At 40.5% G+C, this 17,582-nt stretch overlaps 1 protein-coding gene across 2 annotated transcripts; it reads right to left on the reverse strand.

Annotated features, from left to right (window-relative positions):
* Nucleotides 1-306: 306 nt before the first annotated feature.
* On the reverse strand, nucleotides 307-17,582 carry duox (dual oxidase). Of its 2 annotated transcripts, XM_038706876.1 has the most exons (34): nucleotides 17,419-17,582; nucleotides 17,008-17,128; nucleotides 16,818-16,901; nucleotides 16,556-16,720; nucleotides 16,083-16,270; nucleotides 15,663-15,864; nucleotides 14,559-14,725; nucleotides 13,830-13,893; nucleotides 13,384-13,480; nucleotides 11,505-11,595; nucleotides 10,746-10,848; nucleotides 10,313-10,485; nucleotides 10,013-10,188; nucleotides 9,794-9,912; nucleotides 9,571-9,708; nucleotides 9,355-9,468; nucleotides 8,714-8,916; nucleotides 8,171-8,356; nucleotides 7,685-7,910; nucleotides 7,073-7,166; nucleotides 6,813-6,988; nucleotides 6,649-6,718; nucleotides 6,432-6,473; nucleotides 6,008-6,186; nucleotides 5,623-5,853; nucleotides 5,434-5,533; nucleotides 5,292-5,341; nucleotides 5,048-5,175; nucleotides 4,780-4,933; nucleotides 4,388-4,620; nucleotides 4,136-4,294; nucleotides 3,875-4,030; nucleotides 1,355-1,483; nucleotides 307-1,247 (listed from the first exon to the last, which is right to left on the reverse strand). In XM_038706876.1, exons 2-34 carry the CDS (start codon nucleotides 17,072-17,074, stop codon nucleotides 1,125-1,127), a joined length of 4,587 nt encoding a protein of 1,528 aa, XP_038562804.1. In that variant the 5' UTR covers nucleotides 17,075-17,128; nucleotides 17,419-17,582; the 3' UTR covers nucleotides 307-1,124. The 2 variants fall into 2 exon arrangements, with proteins under 2 accessions (XP_038562804.1, XP_038562803.1); XM_038706875.1 differs by lacking the exon at nucleotides 17,419-17,582 and having other exon boundaries at nucleotides 17,008-17,163.

The following is a 17,582-nucleotide window of genomic DNA, read 5'->3' on the forward strand; positions in this document are numbered from 1 at the left end:
TGATTTAAAAAAAAAAATTACTATTACATGTGAAATTACTATTTTGTGTTTTGACTTGGAAAAAACCCACTGGTGTTTGTTTTGATGTGTGTAAATAAACACCAGTACTTGAAGTTTGGATCCCTGTATGTTTACAGAACTATGACAAAAGTATGACCTCAAACTGACATAGCCTACCTTGTGCACAGAGAAAGCAAAAGCCAGATGTGTTTTTTATTCATACCATCAGTGTGTAGTTGGCGCATTGTGTGCTTATTAATGTGATGGCTTGTGTTAACTGTTTGATACAAAAATACCATTTTTACGAAGGTTTGAAGAGTTAAGCAAGGTTTATTAGCTTTTGCAAGAGAATTACAATGTTTTGCTGATTTGGTGAAGGGTTTTCTTATTTATGTGTAGAGTTTTGCAAAAAATAGCCAATAGTTACAAAAAATGTGCTTAAGCCATCAGAAAAAACTGTAAAGTAGCAGTTGTGCAGACAGCACTCACTGAGAAGTGCAGTTTGTCACAGAATAATATTCAAGATAAATACTGATCAATAATAATAATAATAACAATATAATTCATAAATTCATGTGGCACCAAGGAAAATGTTTTTTATCTCTTAATCTTTCTCGAGGTGGAGAAGCTGTCTGTCTTGTCGCTCAGCCGACAAATCTGAAGCTAATGTAAGCTATGACTATGAGCTGAGTGTAGCACCTTTCTGGGTTTTAGGATGCTTACTACTGACATGACATTGATTGAATATAAAATCAATCCTACATTGTTATATAAAAAAATCACAATGACAGTTAATTCAAGTTACATCTCAGAGTCAAACAGCAAATAAAAACTCACATGATGCACAAGAATTAAAAAATATTTTATGAAATTATGTTAAATAAAATGTCTCCTTGTTAACTGATTTGATTTTAATGTAAACAATAATATTAATGATTATAGAATAATGATGTAAAGAAGAACACACATTAACATTTCAGGACATAAAATCAAAACTTCCTACACCGACTGTGATTTTGTGTAGAAAAGTATTTCTAATTAACTGCTGCAATAACTTGTATTCTCCAGCATAAAGTGGCTCATTGTTCCTTCTGTAACCATGATTTCCATTGCTCTGCAACAAATTAGAAGTTCTCATAGTGATGCATAAAATGGGCCTGATCCCTCTTGTTCATCTGCTGGCAAGCTTTCTCTACGTTCTTGGTCAGTCCTGGTGGTCCACAGCTGAATACACCAATTTTACCCACCTACAGAAAACAATGCACATTTAAGAGATTAATTTATTTTGTCCAGAGTGGTGTGCTGGGAAAAGTTTCAGAAAAACACAAGGTACGACGATGGAGGAAAGACTGACCTCAGGGTGAACTTCCTGCAGTGAGCTGAAAAAGGACACAAAGGGTGGACGGCCGAAGTGGGTGACGGACCGGAGGCCAGTGAAAAGACTGCGGTTCCACACCTTCTGAAAGTGTCGCTCACACACGTACTGTCAACACATTGCAAAGACAGTGGTGAGTGATCATTAGTCCTTTAAATTTAATTACAGTTTTTCTCAATTGTTTACACACAAATTCTGGTACTTGAGACACAATGACCACAACATGTAACTCATTCACCAACCCCCTGAACCAATTCTGCTAAACTACAAGCACAATTCCTGCTTTACACTCAAATTGCAGTTCTAAAACACACTTTTTTCAAAACACTACACACAATTCTCTGCTTTTGGCACAAGTTTCATGCAGAAAATATCTTGTTTTCACAAGGAACACACTGCCATTCAAATATGCACAATGACTCATCACAAGGGCAAACAACCGTCACACAGTTTTCCAATTAGCAATCAGAGCTTTAGCATAAAAGGGCAACAGGTGAGCTCTTCAATGGAGCAATGGATGCCAACATTGGAAACAGAGGCAGAGCCAGAGGACGGCCAAGGACCGTAATCTCTGATGAGATCCGAGCCACTTTGGTTGATCATGTGGTCAACCATGGTCTAACAATAAGGGAGGCTGGGCAAAGAGTACAGCCAAATCTGAGCAGGTACACTGTAGCATCCATCATCCGGACTTTCCGAAAAATAGGTAAGAAATATACTCTCACTAGCAAATTGCAGTACTGCATATCAATACAGTACTCAATGGGTACAGTAGTACAGTATTGCCTGTGGACTGTTCTGTAGGACTGTAAAAATACTGTAAAGTATGTTTCAAGTATTTAGGAAATGTATACCTACTTTGTATTTACAGTATTTTACTATTTGTTTGGCAGAACTGAAAAATTACCAACATAAGGTGGTCGGGAACGTCTTCTGTCTCCTGAACAGGAAACTGAAATCATAAACATGGTCCTAGAAAACAATGCCATAACATTACAGCAAATACAAAGAAAAATAATAGAAAACAATGACCTGGCCAGCGCGGAGGGAACATCACAATGTGTGCAGTGATTACCCACCACGGCGTCATCCATCACAATGCTACCCTTGGCCCCTACAACACCGCCCATCTGATCACATTCCTGGACACCCTACACAACACACTCATTCCACCAGATCAGGTAGATGGCCCAGAGCAGCTCAGGTACGTTGTCATTTGGGACAATGTAAGTTTCCACAGGGCTGCTCTGGTTCGTAACTGGCTCAGTGACCACCCACGCTTTTTAGTTGTTTATCTCCCTCCATATTCTCCATTCCTCAGTCCAGTTCTCCAAGCTATGGAGGATGCATGTGGAGATATAGCAGCTGATGCTTTCATGGCTGGAATCGCCATGCTAGGCGATATTTCCCCCACTGCTTGGCCAGGAAAAACATTGCTTGTGATGTGGATGAGGTGCTGTGGCCAGACCGCAACAGAAGAGAGGATGCAGCATAGTTTGTTTTTAGTTTTTTTACTGTAACTGTGTACGGTAAATTCTTCTGTTGTTTTGTATGTGGAACTTTGTGTTGGTTGGGAATGGGATGTACACTGTGTACTTTGTTTTTGTGGGACAAATAAAATATATTTGTTACCGTGTATAAAAACAACATTCTCAAATATTTTACAACACACTTATGTATGTACTGTCGTAAGTGTAACACTGAACAAAAAAAAAGGCCTAAGTCATTATGATGAATGGAGATGAAGTGTTTTCCATTCATCATAGTGTTTTACATTGAGCACATCAGTGTTCAACTGGTTCTTATATATCTATTCATATGATAGTTTGTGGGTTATTTGAAAACAAAATAACATTTTTGAGAAGAAGAAGTAATAACATTGTTTTGAATGTAAAGTTTCATTTTGCAGGAGAATTGAGGGGTTTTGCCGTGCATGTCTTTTGATTTGTGTGTAGCATTCTGAGAATATGACACATTCTTTCGGAAAATGTGTGTAAACAATCGAGAAACTGTAATATTAAAGGAATAGTTTGGGGAAATATGCTATTTGCTTTCTTTGTGAAAGTTAAATCAGAAGATCAAGAACACTCTCATATCCACATGCTAAATATTGAGCTATAACCAGCAGCCAGTTAGCTTACTGTAGCATGACATGAACACTGGACAAAATGGAAAAATACTAGTTTTTGTATGGATTACACAAACGAGACATAACCTGTAAATTGGTGACCTTTAGTGGTGCTAGTAGTTTTGTTATCTGTGGACAGAGCCAGGATAGCTGTTTCTCTGTTTTCAGTCTTTATGCTAAGCTCAACTAAACTAAGCTAATCCTGCTTTTAGCGGACTGTAGCTTCATATTTACCATACAGATGTGGCAGTGGTAATCTTCTCAACTAACGCCAAGCAAGAAAGCAAATGAATATATCTTATTATTATTCCTGTAAGGTAGTACATGCAACATATTTAGAAGTCAACATTAAAATTAACTGAAGATCTCACCAGCATGGTGGTGCGGAGGTCGAACTTTTCGGCCACCTGAGTGATGTAAGTGTGGACTGAGACCAGGTCCAGGGTGTCCAACTCCTCCACCTCCTTGATGATGTCTGACACCCACTCAAACTGACGTTGTGTCCGTGTCACCCAGATGAAGTACACCTTCAAGAGAGTGTTAGTAGAGTGAGCTTCTTCCACATATATAAAATGCTTCAGGCAGAGATTCAAGACAAAATGTACTGTTTTATTTTTTATTTTAAACAGCACCTTTTTACATTGAATCTTGGACTTGATGGAGGACTTGAACACCAGGTCTTTGAGGATGGAGGCAAATGGAGTGACTCCAATTCCTCCGCCCACCAGAACAGACACCTCAAAGTCAGTCCACTCCTGGTGGCCCTCACCAAACGGGCCATCCAAGTACAACTTATGAATGAATAAAATATCAAAGTCAGTGTCACGAAAAAAATTGAGAACCAGATGAAACAATTCACACACATAAATAATGCTTTAACCTGCCTTTGGATAGGCTCCGAGCTCAATCAGGCTTTCGTCAGTGTAGAGCTCTCTTAGCCGGCTTGTCCAGGGCCCAACAGCACGGATGTGTAGGCTCAAGGTCTCTTCGTGGGGGGCTGACGTCAGTGTGAATGGGTGGTACTCATCTGTCCCCAACATTAGGCACGCAATGCGAACCCACTGGCCTGAACGGTACACAAAGCCCTGTGGTCGCTTGAACTCCAGGTGTGTCACACCTACAGTCAGGACAGCCAAGGGATGTGTGAACTCAAATGCAAAGTGTGCACAAACATCAAGCTATTTCAGTGAAGACGGTGAATTTAATTAGCAAGGACTAAAATCAGGGAGACACAGAGAATAAGGAGACATTTAAAATACTCCATGGTGATTTTCACCTGAAGGCAGCAGCTCAGCTCTGACCACTGGGATCTCCAACTTCTTCCTGTTCAAACTGATAAGTTTGTCCAGCAGGAAGAGCAGTGCAGGTGGAATTAAGTAGATGTGGAAACGGGGCTCTTGGAGCAGGGCAAAACTGCCATGAACAACTGTCTGTTGGATGAAAACAAAGGCAACACCACACTTTTCATGAAACTGCCTCTCGTCATGAAAGCGACCTGACTGCAGAATGCACTTGGTGTATTTTGAAGTCAGAAAAGTACTCACTAGAATGTAAACAACAACGTAGAGGTAATGTGTGATCCAAAACCCACGAAAACTGATGCGACGGAAATAGTGTGTTGCAAAAACATACATAAATGCAAAAACAAAAAGAAGCAAGATACCAGTGATTCCTAGGAAAAGGAAGCAGAGCAAAAATAATTATAGTATAATACAATACAATAAAAAAAACAATAAAACAAGCAGTCCATGTAACACTCAAGGTCAAACATCTGTTTTCTTATGATACCTGGAACAGTTTGAAAGAACCACCACGACCATTTCTGAGGAAGTTCAGACCTAAAATGAAAACACTATAAATTAGCTGACATATCTCCTAGCAAAGTGTGTACAAATATCTGATCAAATCAGGCAGTTATTTCAAGCATTACCCATTGTTGGATAAGACTTTAGGGAACAGACAAGACAGGATGCTGAGGTCGCTGATGGAGAAGATGTAGACGTTGACCACATGGCCCAAACTATGAACAACTACAGTCAGAATAGAAATAGGAGTGAGCTTAAATAAAATGTAAACAGGTGAAGACATAGAAAATTAACTTTTCGTAATTTCTACCAACTTGTAAGGATGATGGCAGTCATGGCCATTATGCGATGGAAATCGACGGCTGCATCAAAGGGGATGTATTGGTTGAGGAAGGTCTCTCGGCACAGCGTGATGAGGTTGCGACACACAGTGAGGAGCATGTAGGGAAACAGAAAGGAGATGGCGGCCGCCGAGCCACGAGAAACTATGATGCCCACCAGTGAAGTCTCAGGGAAGCCTGTGGAGTCGGCGTGCAAACTGTAGTCTGCAAACAAGGGTTTTAATCAGTTCCAGAGGTTTGTTTCAGAAAAGGCTCACACTAACCAGGAAGGTATGATGCTAAAGGTAAAGAAGGACTATAATACGTGAACATGACACAGATAAGAATCAGAACAAGGAGAAGAATGATTTCTACTCACAGTAACATCTTTCAAGAGTCACGCCAGCTGTGATGCCGTAAACAATGAGGAAGCAGACGATATGACGGCGATAATTCTCAATGAAACGTTTGAACTGCTGGATCTTCTGCTGGATTGGGTTTCTTATGTACTGCTCACGCTTGGGCTTTACATAAACATTTGGAGTGTTGACAACTGACCTGAAAATATTCAGATCCATTAGACTTTATTCAGTAGATAGTCTTTGCTCTCTAGCTGTGGAGTTTTTGACCAGGAGGGTGTGATACTTTAACTTTCTACTGTAAAACCTTTATAGTTGGAGGGGCTAAAGAGCAGTTACATCATATAAAATGCATGCAAGGGGAACCTGAAGAGGGATAGTTTTCAATAAACACTGTTAATAAAGTAATTTACAGTAGCAGAAAAACTGAAACAAGGAACAAACTTTTTCCGTCTGCGTATCTCCTGTCCTTGTGTCTTGATGATGCTGCAAACAAAAAATTAATATGATTATAAGCTGGTCCACAATGGTCACTAGGGATATATAAATTAAAAGGATTAAATGAAAAAGCTACAGTGGATCACTGTTTTTAATTACACTGACAAGCAAGAGTTGTAATATTTGTGGTCTGGATGAGTGATCACAGCCCCTGTTCTCTTACCTGTTTGCTGGACAGATGAAGGACACTCTCTGATCTCGACTAATCTTCTTCTTCCCCTGTTTCTCCATCCCTACACACACAGCAGAGGCGCTAATTTATCAAATAAGGTCAGAGAAATGAGGATTTTACAAAAAAAGATCTTTTTAGGCAAAACTTTTTCCAACCTTTGACATTGAGTTGGGCAAACTGTAGCTCCTTCTCATGATCCCGCAGGAGGAAATGGAAGTCCTCCCATGTGATTTTCTCCTTGTCATCAAAGCCTGCGGCCTGCATCATGGCCTTGATGCCGTCCTCGACCTGGCTCTTTGACAGAGCACAGTTGGAGACTTCAATAAAAGACCTGCAACACATCAAAAAGATGAAGATGAACTTTCAGACAAAAAAAAAGACATACTGGGATGAAAAAAAGAAACACTGATCACACCTGAGCATCCTGGCAAATTCTTCTTTTGATAAGAAACCATTTCCACCAATGTCATTCATGGAGAACATCAGTTTGGATTTTTCCTCTGGAGACCCTGATTACACACACATATCACAATGACAAAATGTAAGAAGTTATTGGATAATGACATCAACTTTTTATTGGATATCAGATATGTTCTGTACTGAAGTCCATTGCTCATTCCAAGTTGTCTAGATCTACATAACTTCAATCTATGAAATCTTTCATGAAATGGAATTTTCTTTACTTGATTTACTTATTTATTTATATACTTGGATTTCATGGGGTGTTCAGTAAATGTATTTGCATTTGCAGCTGGACACTGCAGCTAGCTTATTATTACATTCAGTAGAAACATTTCCCATGATTGTCTAAATGCTTTTCTACTTTCCCTTAAGTTCTGGAAATGCAGTTTTTAGCAGAAAAAATACAAATATATGTACAAAATCACAAATATTTTAGCATTAGTTTTGTTCTGTTAATCAAACTGCAGCTGTTTTTTTATTTAGGCATTTTTTGATGTACATGTTATGTATTGCTTCGAGTGACAGCACACCTACAAAAGCCACAGTATTTTGTTGTGTATTGTACCTTTCATAAAGATAACCAAAACATCAAGAAACTCTTGGAAGGAGAGGTAACCGTTTCCGTCTTTATCAGCTAGTGTGAACATGGAGTCCACGAATAAGGAGTCAGACTTGAGGCCCAGTGCATCAGCAAACTCAGACGCTGTCAGCTCGCACTGGAGAACCTCTCTGGCTTTTTTGTGGGAAATGCCACTCATGTCCCCAGCGTCGCGCTTCTCTATTTCCAAGACCTGTGCACCAGAGGGACAGCGAGGGACAGCGTCATCATCACTATACCATATGTGTCATTAGTAATATCACTGACGTTAACTGAGGTTACTGTATGTCCATCACAGATGAGGTAACCATCAAGACCAACAATTAGTTCTTTTGGCTGGAGGTCGGACCTAATTTGACCTCAAACAAGGATTGACAACATTTTGTGACTGAGCTTTAAGCTGCTGCCGTAACAGAGCAGAGAATGAGGTAAACATCCAGAGGCTGAAAGTACCTTAGACAAAGCGTGTCGAATGAAAGTTTCCACAATCTGTGCCCTCTGCTCTTTGGTTAAAGCCTCCTTCAGCAGTTCCACCTCTCTGATCTCCTTCACTCTAATCTCCTGCCCGGTGTCTGTCACCCCCGAGTGCAGGTGCATGACAAATGCTGCACGTTTGCTCTCGTCATCAAAAAACAGTGTCTGGAGCCACAAAGAGGAAGAGGAAGCATCAGGAGGAGATTAACAGGATTGTAGGGAGATAAAAAGTGGTGTAGATAGGTACATCGGCAGAATCATGCTTGCATCAATGATTGGATAAGGAGAAATATAAGAGTAGAAGCAACTTCAGAGCATAAGTGAGAAAGATGGATGCGCTTAAACTGCAAACATTCTTAAATATGAACACAGAATTTGGTTGTAAATGCTTACACAAGATGCACCAGCAGCAACATTAAAAAAAAAAAGATTTCCCCTTACAACTTGAATCAGATTGCAGCTGCTTTTTCTCATCAAGAGCCTGAAGGTGTAAACCACCCACTCCGATTCCCCGCTACTCACCAGGTCATACTCTTTTGATACTTTGAGCAGCAGAGCTTTCTGGTGACGGTCGTTGGAGAGAAGGACATCGAGGTAGTCCTGGTTGCCCAGGTTGAGGCAGCGATTAGCGGACCCAGATCTATCGTAGACCTGCAGCATCCTTCTCTCATTGACTTCCACACTGACAGGATGCAGAGGTTTTTTATGGCCCTGCCACTCATAGGCTAGAGAGAAAAAGTAGAATTAGAAGAGGCGCAAAACTGGTTTCTGGTTGATGATCAGGACAAGTGTCAAATAACAGGAACTACCAGCAGTAAAGAAAACAAAAAGCCTTTTGGTTTCACTGTCACCTGTGAGTAACTGATTATCAATTGAGTTCAGTCTAGCGTTAACAATGTGTTTCATGTTTTGTAGCTGACATAATATAAATCATGTTACTATGAACCTGTCCCATATTCAAAGGCCATAAATTAATGTAATGAACTCAGTTACAACTGTGTTGATGCTTATGTGACAGACGTAATGTCACATTAGCTGAAGGCCAGCGTAGCAGTAAATCATAGCTGCTGACAGTCAGGTGATGTTTATGAACAACTGACATTGAGTCAGTTGTAAAGCCTGACTAACAGATATTATGTTATTAATCCCCTCAGATTTCATACCAGTGATTCCCACAGATGGCTGATCTGTTCTGTCACCAACTTGTCTTGCTCTCTGGAACTTCCTGTACCTGTACTTGCGGAAATACGCCACCATCCAGGCCACTAGTAAACTCACTGTGAAAGTAATAAAATCACCACTTATTGTCAGTTTTACAACAATACTGCTGATGTGTTTTTTGCTGCGCAAAGACATGGCTTTTTGAATATTATACTGACCAACAGGAAAGAGGAACAGAACAATGACAGATATCCCAAAACCAGCTTTACTCCCATCAAAGTAATTAAGTTTGGTAGCATTTGTGCAGGGATGGAGCATTGATGCATTCAGCTGTGTGGGTTGCGGACAAGGATCACCTAAGGCAATTGAGAGAACCATTTTTGTCAATAGTTTACATATTATTACATGTTTGTGATTTAAATATAAGAGACACATTTTTACCATCCTTCCAGAAGAACACGTTTTTCTGAATTTCAGTGGCTTCTGCGCTTGTGACTGCAACAAGGACGTCATGAAAGGTGACATTGCGGATCAACTGGATCTCCTCATCTGTGAACAAACTGGAAAACACACAGTAATATGAAATCCAGTACTTCACACAATAGGATTTGATACTCTGATGGCTATTTCTATTCAAAAATTCCTTTAGAGAGGAATTACCCATTCTGTTTGTTTTCAAACCAGAAGCGGTCTCCATTTCTGATGCGTTCAAACTGGTCCAGGATTATGGCGGAGAAAACTGGACCTGGACCATCGAGAGACTCCAGCAGTCCTCCAGGGAAGAGCTCCAGTTTTGAGATGTCTCTGTTATACAGTTCTGCAACATTGTGCAGCAACTGTTGGAGCAGAACACAAGATGCACTTCAACACACAGGACTACTGTTAAACCGTTTGATGCAGTTCAGGTTTGATCATTCTTTGCTTAAAGAAATGTTTTCTGCGTGGGAGACAAGTTTTTACCTGTGGATTGGTGCTCGTGAGCCCAGGATTTAAGTCTTCAAAAGTCTCGACCGGAGGCAGATCCAGAGCTTTTCTGACCTCAGTGTAACTACGAAGGCCAAAGTCTCTTCCTCTTTGGATGGTCATAGCCACCAGATCTGACCGGGTAAACCTTAGGGGTCCGTACATGAAGTCTGTCAGGGTGCGAATCAGATTAGAGCAGAGTCAGCATTTATGAGTGATATGTATTTAATATATATGTATATTATTTTATTGAACATTTCCATCTTATTTTCATGGTTGCTTGACTTTTTGTGTATTTTCTCTTACGTTGTATATATTTGACTGTTATGCACCACCACATCAAGGCATATTACTTACATGTGAAACCTACAAGGCAATAAACTTGTTTCTCATTTCTGATACAGGTAGTGAATAAGAAGGATTATCACACCTCTCAGGTCCTCCACAACAATATTGTCTTCTCTCTCTGCAATCTGGGAAGCCATGCCCATGAGGAGGGCATCTACATCCTGGCTAGTCTTCACATTAACTCTCTGGAAACACAATGATAGAAGCATATATTATACAGATTTATACATAACAGATATCTCTTCTCGCTAAAAGGTGGCCATTCAAAGTTCACAAGCACATTTTAGTCTTAAAGTAGAGGCATTCTAAAGTTATTCTTTGGAGAGGTAATTTGTAAAGAAACCATCATCATCCATCACACTAATATTCATTATGCAGGCACTAACTATACAATGAAACATAACTGAGAATTTATCAGAGAAATACTGTGTTAAAATATGCTAGTTTTAAACCTCACAATCTTTGCTTTTCTCTACAGAAATAGAGAATATGTGGTTTGCAATTAAAACAATGGCAGAACATTTCTACAAATGGCCTCATTTGTTCTTAGAGACACACACTGGTTTACTTTCCTGCCTCTGAAGCCATAAAGCTCAAATCCTGCAAGAGCTTCTCTGATGTTCTACTTCTGTACTTTTCCACTGTCTCCATAAATAAACAATTGTGTGACTTCGCCGCCTGCTCTCATTTTTTAAAAATCATTATACTACTTCTTAACAAGAAAGCAAATAAAAAGAAAGTAATCTGTATCAGTGGCTGAGTGTGGTGGAGAAAAGGTTTAAACACATACAGTATTTAAAAGAGCACACCAAAAATCTTCCTTGTAAAATTCATGATGTACCTGACGTTTCCAAAAGCTGTTACAAAGACGCATTGCTGGTGATAAGCTGCCATCTATGTTGACAACCTTCTGAAAATGGCAGGTTCTGTTTCTGGGGGAAAAAGGAGAGCCAATATGGAGGGTTGTATTTCAAACAGTTAGTATATACTCTAATTTAGATGGTGTCTGACTCTGTTCACAACTGACAATATTGCACTCAACTAAACATAATGAGCTTAGATTTGTTTTACAGGTGCTGGTCATATAATTAGAATATCATCAAAAAGTTGATTTATTTTAGTAATTCCATTCAAAAAGTGAAACTTGTATAATGTATACATTCATTCCACACAGACTGATATATTTCAAGTGTTCATTCCTTTTAATTTTGATGATTATAACTGACAACTAATGAAAACCCCAAAATCAATATCTCAGAAAATTAGAATATTGTGAAAAGGTTCAATATTGAAGACACCTGGTGCCACACACTAATCAGCTAATTAACTCAAAACACCTGCAAAGGCCTTTAAATGGTCTCTCAGTCTAGTTCTGTAGGCTACACAATCATGGGGAAGACTGCTGACTTCACAGCTGTCCAAAAGACGACCATTGACACCTTGCACAAGGAGGGCAAGACACAAAAGGTCATTGCTAAAGAGGCTGGCTGTTCACAGAGCTCTGTGTCCAAGCACATTAATAGAGAGGCGAAGGGAAGGAAAAGATGTGGTAGAAAAAAGTGTACAAGCAATAGGGATAACAGCACCCTGGAGAGGATTGTGAAACAAAACCCATTCAAAAATGTGGGGGAGATTCACAAAGAGCATCAAGCTCAGTGCGTCAAGAACCACCACGCACAGACGTATGCAAGACATGGGTTTCAGCAGTCGCATTCCTTGTGTCAAGCCACTCTTGAACAAGACACAGCGTCAGAAACGTCTCGCCTGGGCTAAAGACAAAAAGGACTGGACTGCTGCTGAGTGGTCCAAAGTTATGTTCTCTGATGAAAGCAAATTTTGCATTTCCTTTGGAAATCAAGGTCCCAGAGTCTGGAGGAAGAGAGGAGAGGCACAGACTCAACGTTGCTTGAAGTCCAGTGTAAAGTTTCCACAGTCAGTGATGGTTTGGGGTGCCATGTCATCTGCTGGTGTTGGTCCACTGTGTTCTCTGAGGTCCAAGGTCAACGCAGCCGTCTACCAGGAAGTTTTAGAGCACTTCATGCTTCCTGCTGCTGACCAACTTTATGGAGATGCAGATTTCATTTTCCAACAGGACTTGGCACCTGCACACAGTGCCAAAGCTACCAGTACCTGGTTTAAGGACCATGGTATCCCTGTTCTTAATTGGCCAGCAAACTCGCCTGACCTTAACCCTATAGAAAATCTATGGGGTATTGTGAAGAGGAAGATGCGATACGTCAGACCTAAAAATGCAGAAGAGCTGAAGGCCACTATCAGAGCAACCTGGGCTCTCATAACACCTGAGCAGTGCCACAGACTGATCGACTCCATGCCACGCCGCATTGCTGCAGTAATTCAGGCAAAAGGAGCCCCAACTAAGTACTGAGTGCTGTACATGCTCATACTTTTCATGTTCATACTTTTCAGTTGGCCAACATTTCTAAAAATCCTTTTTTTGTATTGGTCTTAAGTAATATTCAAATTTTCGGAGATACTGAATTAATGAATGAATTAGTTGTCAGTTTTAATCATCACAATTAAATGAAATAAACATTTGAAATATATCAGTCTGTGTGTAATGAATGAATATAATATCCAAGTTTCACTTTTTGAATGGAATTAATAAAATAAATGAACTTTTTGATGATATTCTAATTATATGACCAGCACCTGTACACTGTGCTGAGGGTGGGGAGGTGGGGGATAAAACATAAAAATACCTCATGTAAACACCAGGTGGGGCCATAGTGATGCCAAATCGTATGGCAGCAGTCTGAAACTCAGGAGAGATCCCCGGGTCAACAAACTTCTGGTAACCTGTAAACGCATAAATCAGAACATAACACGAAACAATAAAAGGAAAACAAAATAACAAAAAGTAAACTCAAAATCATCCAAATGGTCAAAGTGAGACAACAAACGCAGCACAACTATGAAAATAAAGAGTCATTATCGTGATGGGGTCATCAGATCATTGTCCCTTTAACTTTCTTCAGCTGCGGGTGCTTGTTCAGCAGAAAAAGGAGACTCAGGGTGATGCTTTGCTGACGGAGCACATATTTGTCAAAAACCACCAACGATAGCTCACCTCACCGCGGCTTGTGGTCACCAGTGCATTACCTGTTCCCCTCCACTTGTACGCACACGCACTCTGGCTGAGTCTTACCTGGGTAAGGAGGAAGAGTTTTGTTTCCAAGATATCCAGGCAGCCATTCGTAGAGAGCAATATTCTGTGTGGAAATATAGGAGGGATAAACATTATTGCAGCCTTTTTGAATCCACATGAAAACTGAACTTGTTGCATGGAGTTTGATGATAATACATCCTGCGAATATTATTTTTTAATTGTCTTTTCATCCTTTTTTTTTAATAGTTTCGATAGATAGAAAAAAAGTCTTTTTGAGATTTTTTGATATCACTAATATTTGATTCTAAAGCCTGCATGTTGAAGTGTCCTTGGGCAATCCCAGATTGTTCCTGCATGTAAGTGTGTGAGAATGATTAGTTTCCTTCCAATGAACAGTAGACACTTTGCATGGTAGCCACTGCCATCAGTGTGTGAATGTGAATGTGTGAAAGTGACATGTAAAGTGCTTTGAGTGGTCGGAAGACTAGAAATGCGCAATACATAAGTACAGTCCATTTACCAAATAGTTTCATTAGCTTTTGAAAGAGTAGAAGATAGTAGAAAAAGTCACTAATTGTTGTTCAAGACAGTTCTTGCAAACAGAATTGACTAATCAAACAATTAAGAGATGATGCATTTGCACTTAAACCATTAATTTCATCCATTAAACCACAACCACCTGGTGTTCATGCAACCTCGCTCTTTCCAGAGTGCAAATTAAATCAACGCCTGTGTAGCATGTGGATTACATGGAGACTTTCCTTCTACCTGGAATGTGGCCACAACGGTCTTCCTGGCGTTTTGAAACAGCTTTTCGTCTGCCCACTCTGGGTGTTCCTCATGCAGTTTGGAGGCTATATAATTGTGGTAGCGAAACCAGATAATCCCCTCAGCTGCCGTGAACATGTTCTCATTGGCCCAGGCATTTCCCAACTCTAGACACAGAAAATGGCACAAATTATAGGAAATTCTTCTATTCCATCGTGTGAATTAGCTGCAACTCAATAAACAGAGAATAGGCTATATGTGATGTTTTTTTGCACTGAAAGTAGTACCAAAATTCACAAATATTCTCCACAATATCTTTGTAGTGTCACAATCCCATTTCATTTATTGATGAGGATCTCTGACCACTAATGGAACGATAATTTGGTAATTTGGTTGATAATTTGTTTGTTTTTAAGGACATGACAACAGTGCAGTGACAACAGGAGAAGATCCTCCGCCTCCGCCCCAGATAATCAGATAATAACTAGACACCTTTAACAACACAAGCAACAAAACACTGGTTTCATGACTCCTGAACGGCATCCTCTATGCTATAGAGAGAGGGATTTACTGTGGTGAGTGTGACAAGCCATTTACACAATAATTAAAGAGTCACACGTCAGGCAGGACCTCTCGTGACTCAGACCTGCAAGCTGCAACCCTGATCAAAGCAGACCAGGGTAAAATAAGCCAAACACACACTAAAACATATTCAATCTTATATATTCAATATTATATATGATATATGCATTCAGATAGTTTTGGTGTGATTTGCTAAGATCTATTATGTTTATTGTTTATTACCATTATGTTTTGGGGCTTTAAAGGCCAAATATTTAATGTGATTGAGCTCCACTGCTTTGGGCCCCAGCCAACATCTCTTCAATAAATCACATTTAACTATGATTGTTGGTTGGATGTACTGCACTACAGGTAAGAAGGAAATTAATGTATGCGTGAATCGTGCTTTTCATTGAAATGTCCCTTTAATCAATGACATACTGTAGGAGTCAGATTAGTGCACCTGTCTGCAACTAACAGCTCCGCTGGCATATCTATAAAGGCCCCTGATGATATAAATCACCCCTGTCTGGTCTGTCTCACCATAAAGGCCATGGGGTCCATGATCGCCTGTAGAGGGGTCAGCGGCGCTCCACATGAAATTGCGTCCTGATTCCTGATTTGGCATGTTCAACTCAGAACCTGAAGACAACAGCCCACCAGAGAAGCTTCTCAGGGAGTCAGACCAGGATGTGGAGGGGCCATAGATGGAGCTGCCATCAATCCATGCTGTCACCAAGTTCACCTGCATGTGTTGTGTTAGTTTTTCTCATTTATCAATTATGGCACTTCAGGAAAAGGAAATGTAGGGTAACATAATGTAGGCTAATGCTTACCTCCAGAACTGCCTGAACTGTTATGGTACATACTGTTTACATTTACTGATTGTTTCTGGAGGCTGCAGTTTGGCAAAAACATTAACAAATGTGTTAATTTATATTGAAAACAGTCACTAATCAGCACCTGTGTGCGAGGGTTACTGGGACTCTGGCCGGACTCTTTGTCCCAAGGTCCTCTCTGGAAGGGCAGCAGGACCTTTCCGGTGGCAGTAGGGTCAAAGACCGGGTCACCTTCTGGGACCGGGATGTTCATGAACTCAGGTGGACACCCAGGAGTTCTTGAGTCAAAAATTTCAAAAGTCACATGATAACCTGAGAAGTAAAAATGATTAAAAGTCATTACTACAAAAACATTTACCAAGCAAGTTCAAATGGTTGTCTTGACATGTTAGTGTTTTAATGTCTCCTAATTGCAGCTTTAAAAGCAACATCTGACTTAATTTCACTTTTAATGATGATATTAAAATCGGTAAGATATAGTGGGAAAATAATCTTCCTCACAACAAAAGTTCAGTTTATGTCAGTTTGTATTTCACGTTTGGCCACTCATTCATTCATTGTTGCGCTTCACTGCAACAGCATGTATTATATATTTACCAAAGAACAGAGAGAGCACGGTCTGGTTACGTGCTGAGGGAAGACCGGAGGGCCCCGCGGTCAGCAGGCTGCTCAGTCCGCGGGGGTTTGGCAGCTGAGGCTCCTGGAGAGGGTGGTAGACTCCGTCCTGGTAATGCGCGGGCACGAGGCGCACAAGGTGAGAACCTGAGCAGGCACAAACACAGAGCGGTGTCCAGGTATGTTGGCATGCTGCGCTAATGCTGCTGACGCTGCTGCACACTTTGGCAGCTCTATGACTTACCAATAGCTCCGCGTCGGGGATATCCCAAACTGTTGTACCAGCCGTCAAATCGCGGAACCTCCCAGGTTATTTCACAGCGTGAATCTGTTCAACACATGTCGAGATTTAAACAGCGTTTCTTATTGTAAATGTCTCAGTTGACTCAGTTAAGTGACTCTGAGTATGAAGTTGCAAACTGCTGTCTACTTACGTTCACTGACACAGAGAAGCAAGCCAACCGCTGCACAGATACTCCAAATCCGTTTACGCAAATCCATTGATGCGAGAGATGCTCTTCGGTGCAGTCCGCAGCCAAGAGGAGCGAAGAACTTCTGGAAAGACGAGGTGAAGGTAACTGACATTTACTGTTGTATTTCTGTTAGATTCACAGTAATAAAGCCTACTTTGCGGTTTAGTAGTGATTAGAAAAAAAGTCTGGAAGTCTAACTCTACTGTAGCCTACAGGTGAAGCATTTTGTCTGCTTGAATGAACAGCAAAACTTTACAAAACTTTGGCACTGTTCCTATTTGTCATGAATGTAAACCGCAGACATTCGAAGACAATATCCTGTTTCCTCTATCACTTTGCATTTGATGAAAAGATGAATTAGTTTAGTCTTACCCACTGTAGAGGCTGAAATGCAGTGCAGAAGTGGTACAGGTGAGGGATGGTGAACTGCTAAAGCCAACATGTGATGCACACCTTATCACAAACTGTGTGTGACCTGTGTTGCCCAAATGAGAATGGCCATCATCTCTGGATCACACCTCTTTTCCACAGGATTC

This window comes from Micropterus salmoides, unplaced genomic scaffold (genome assembly GCF_014851395.1).
Source record: "Micropterus salmoides isolate LMB-PRFRI ecotype aquatic unplaced genomic scaffold, ASM1485139v1 Ms_hic_scaffold_8, whole genome shotgun sequence".
Classification (NCBI taxonomy): domain Eukaryota; kingdom Metazoa; phylum Chordata; class Actinopteri; order Centrarchiformes; family Centrarchidae; genus Micropterus; species Micropterus salmoides.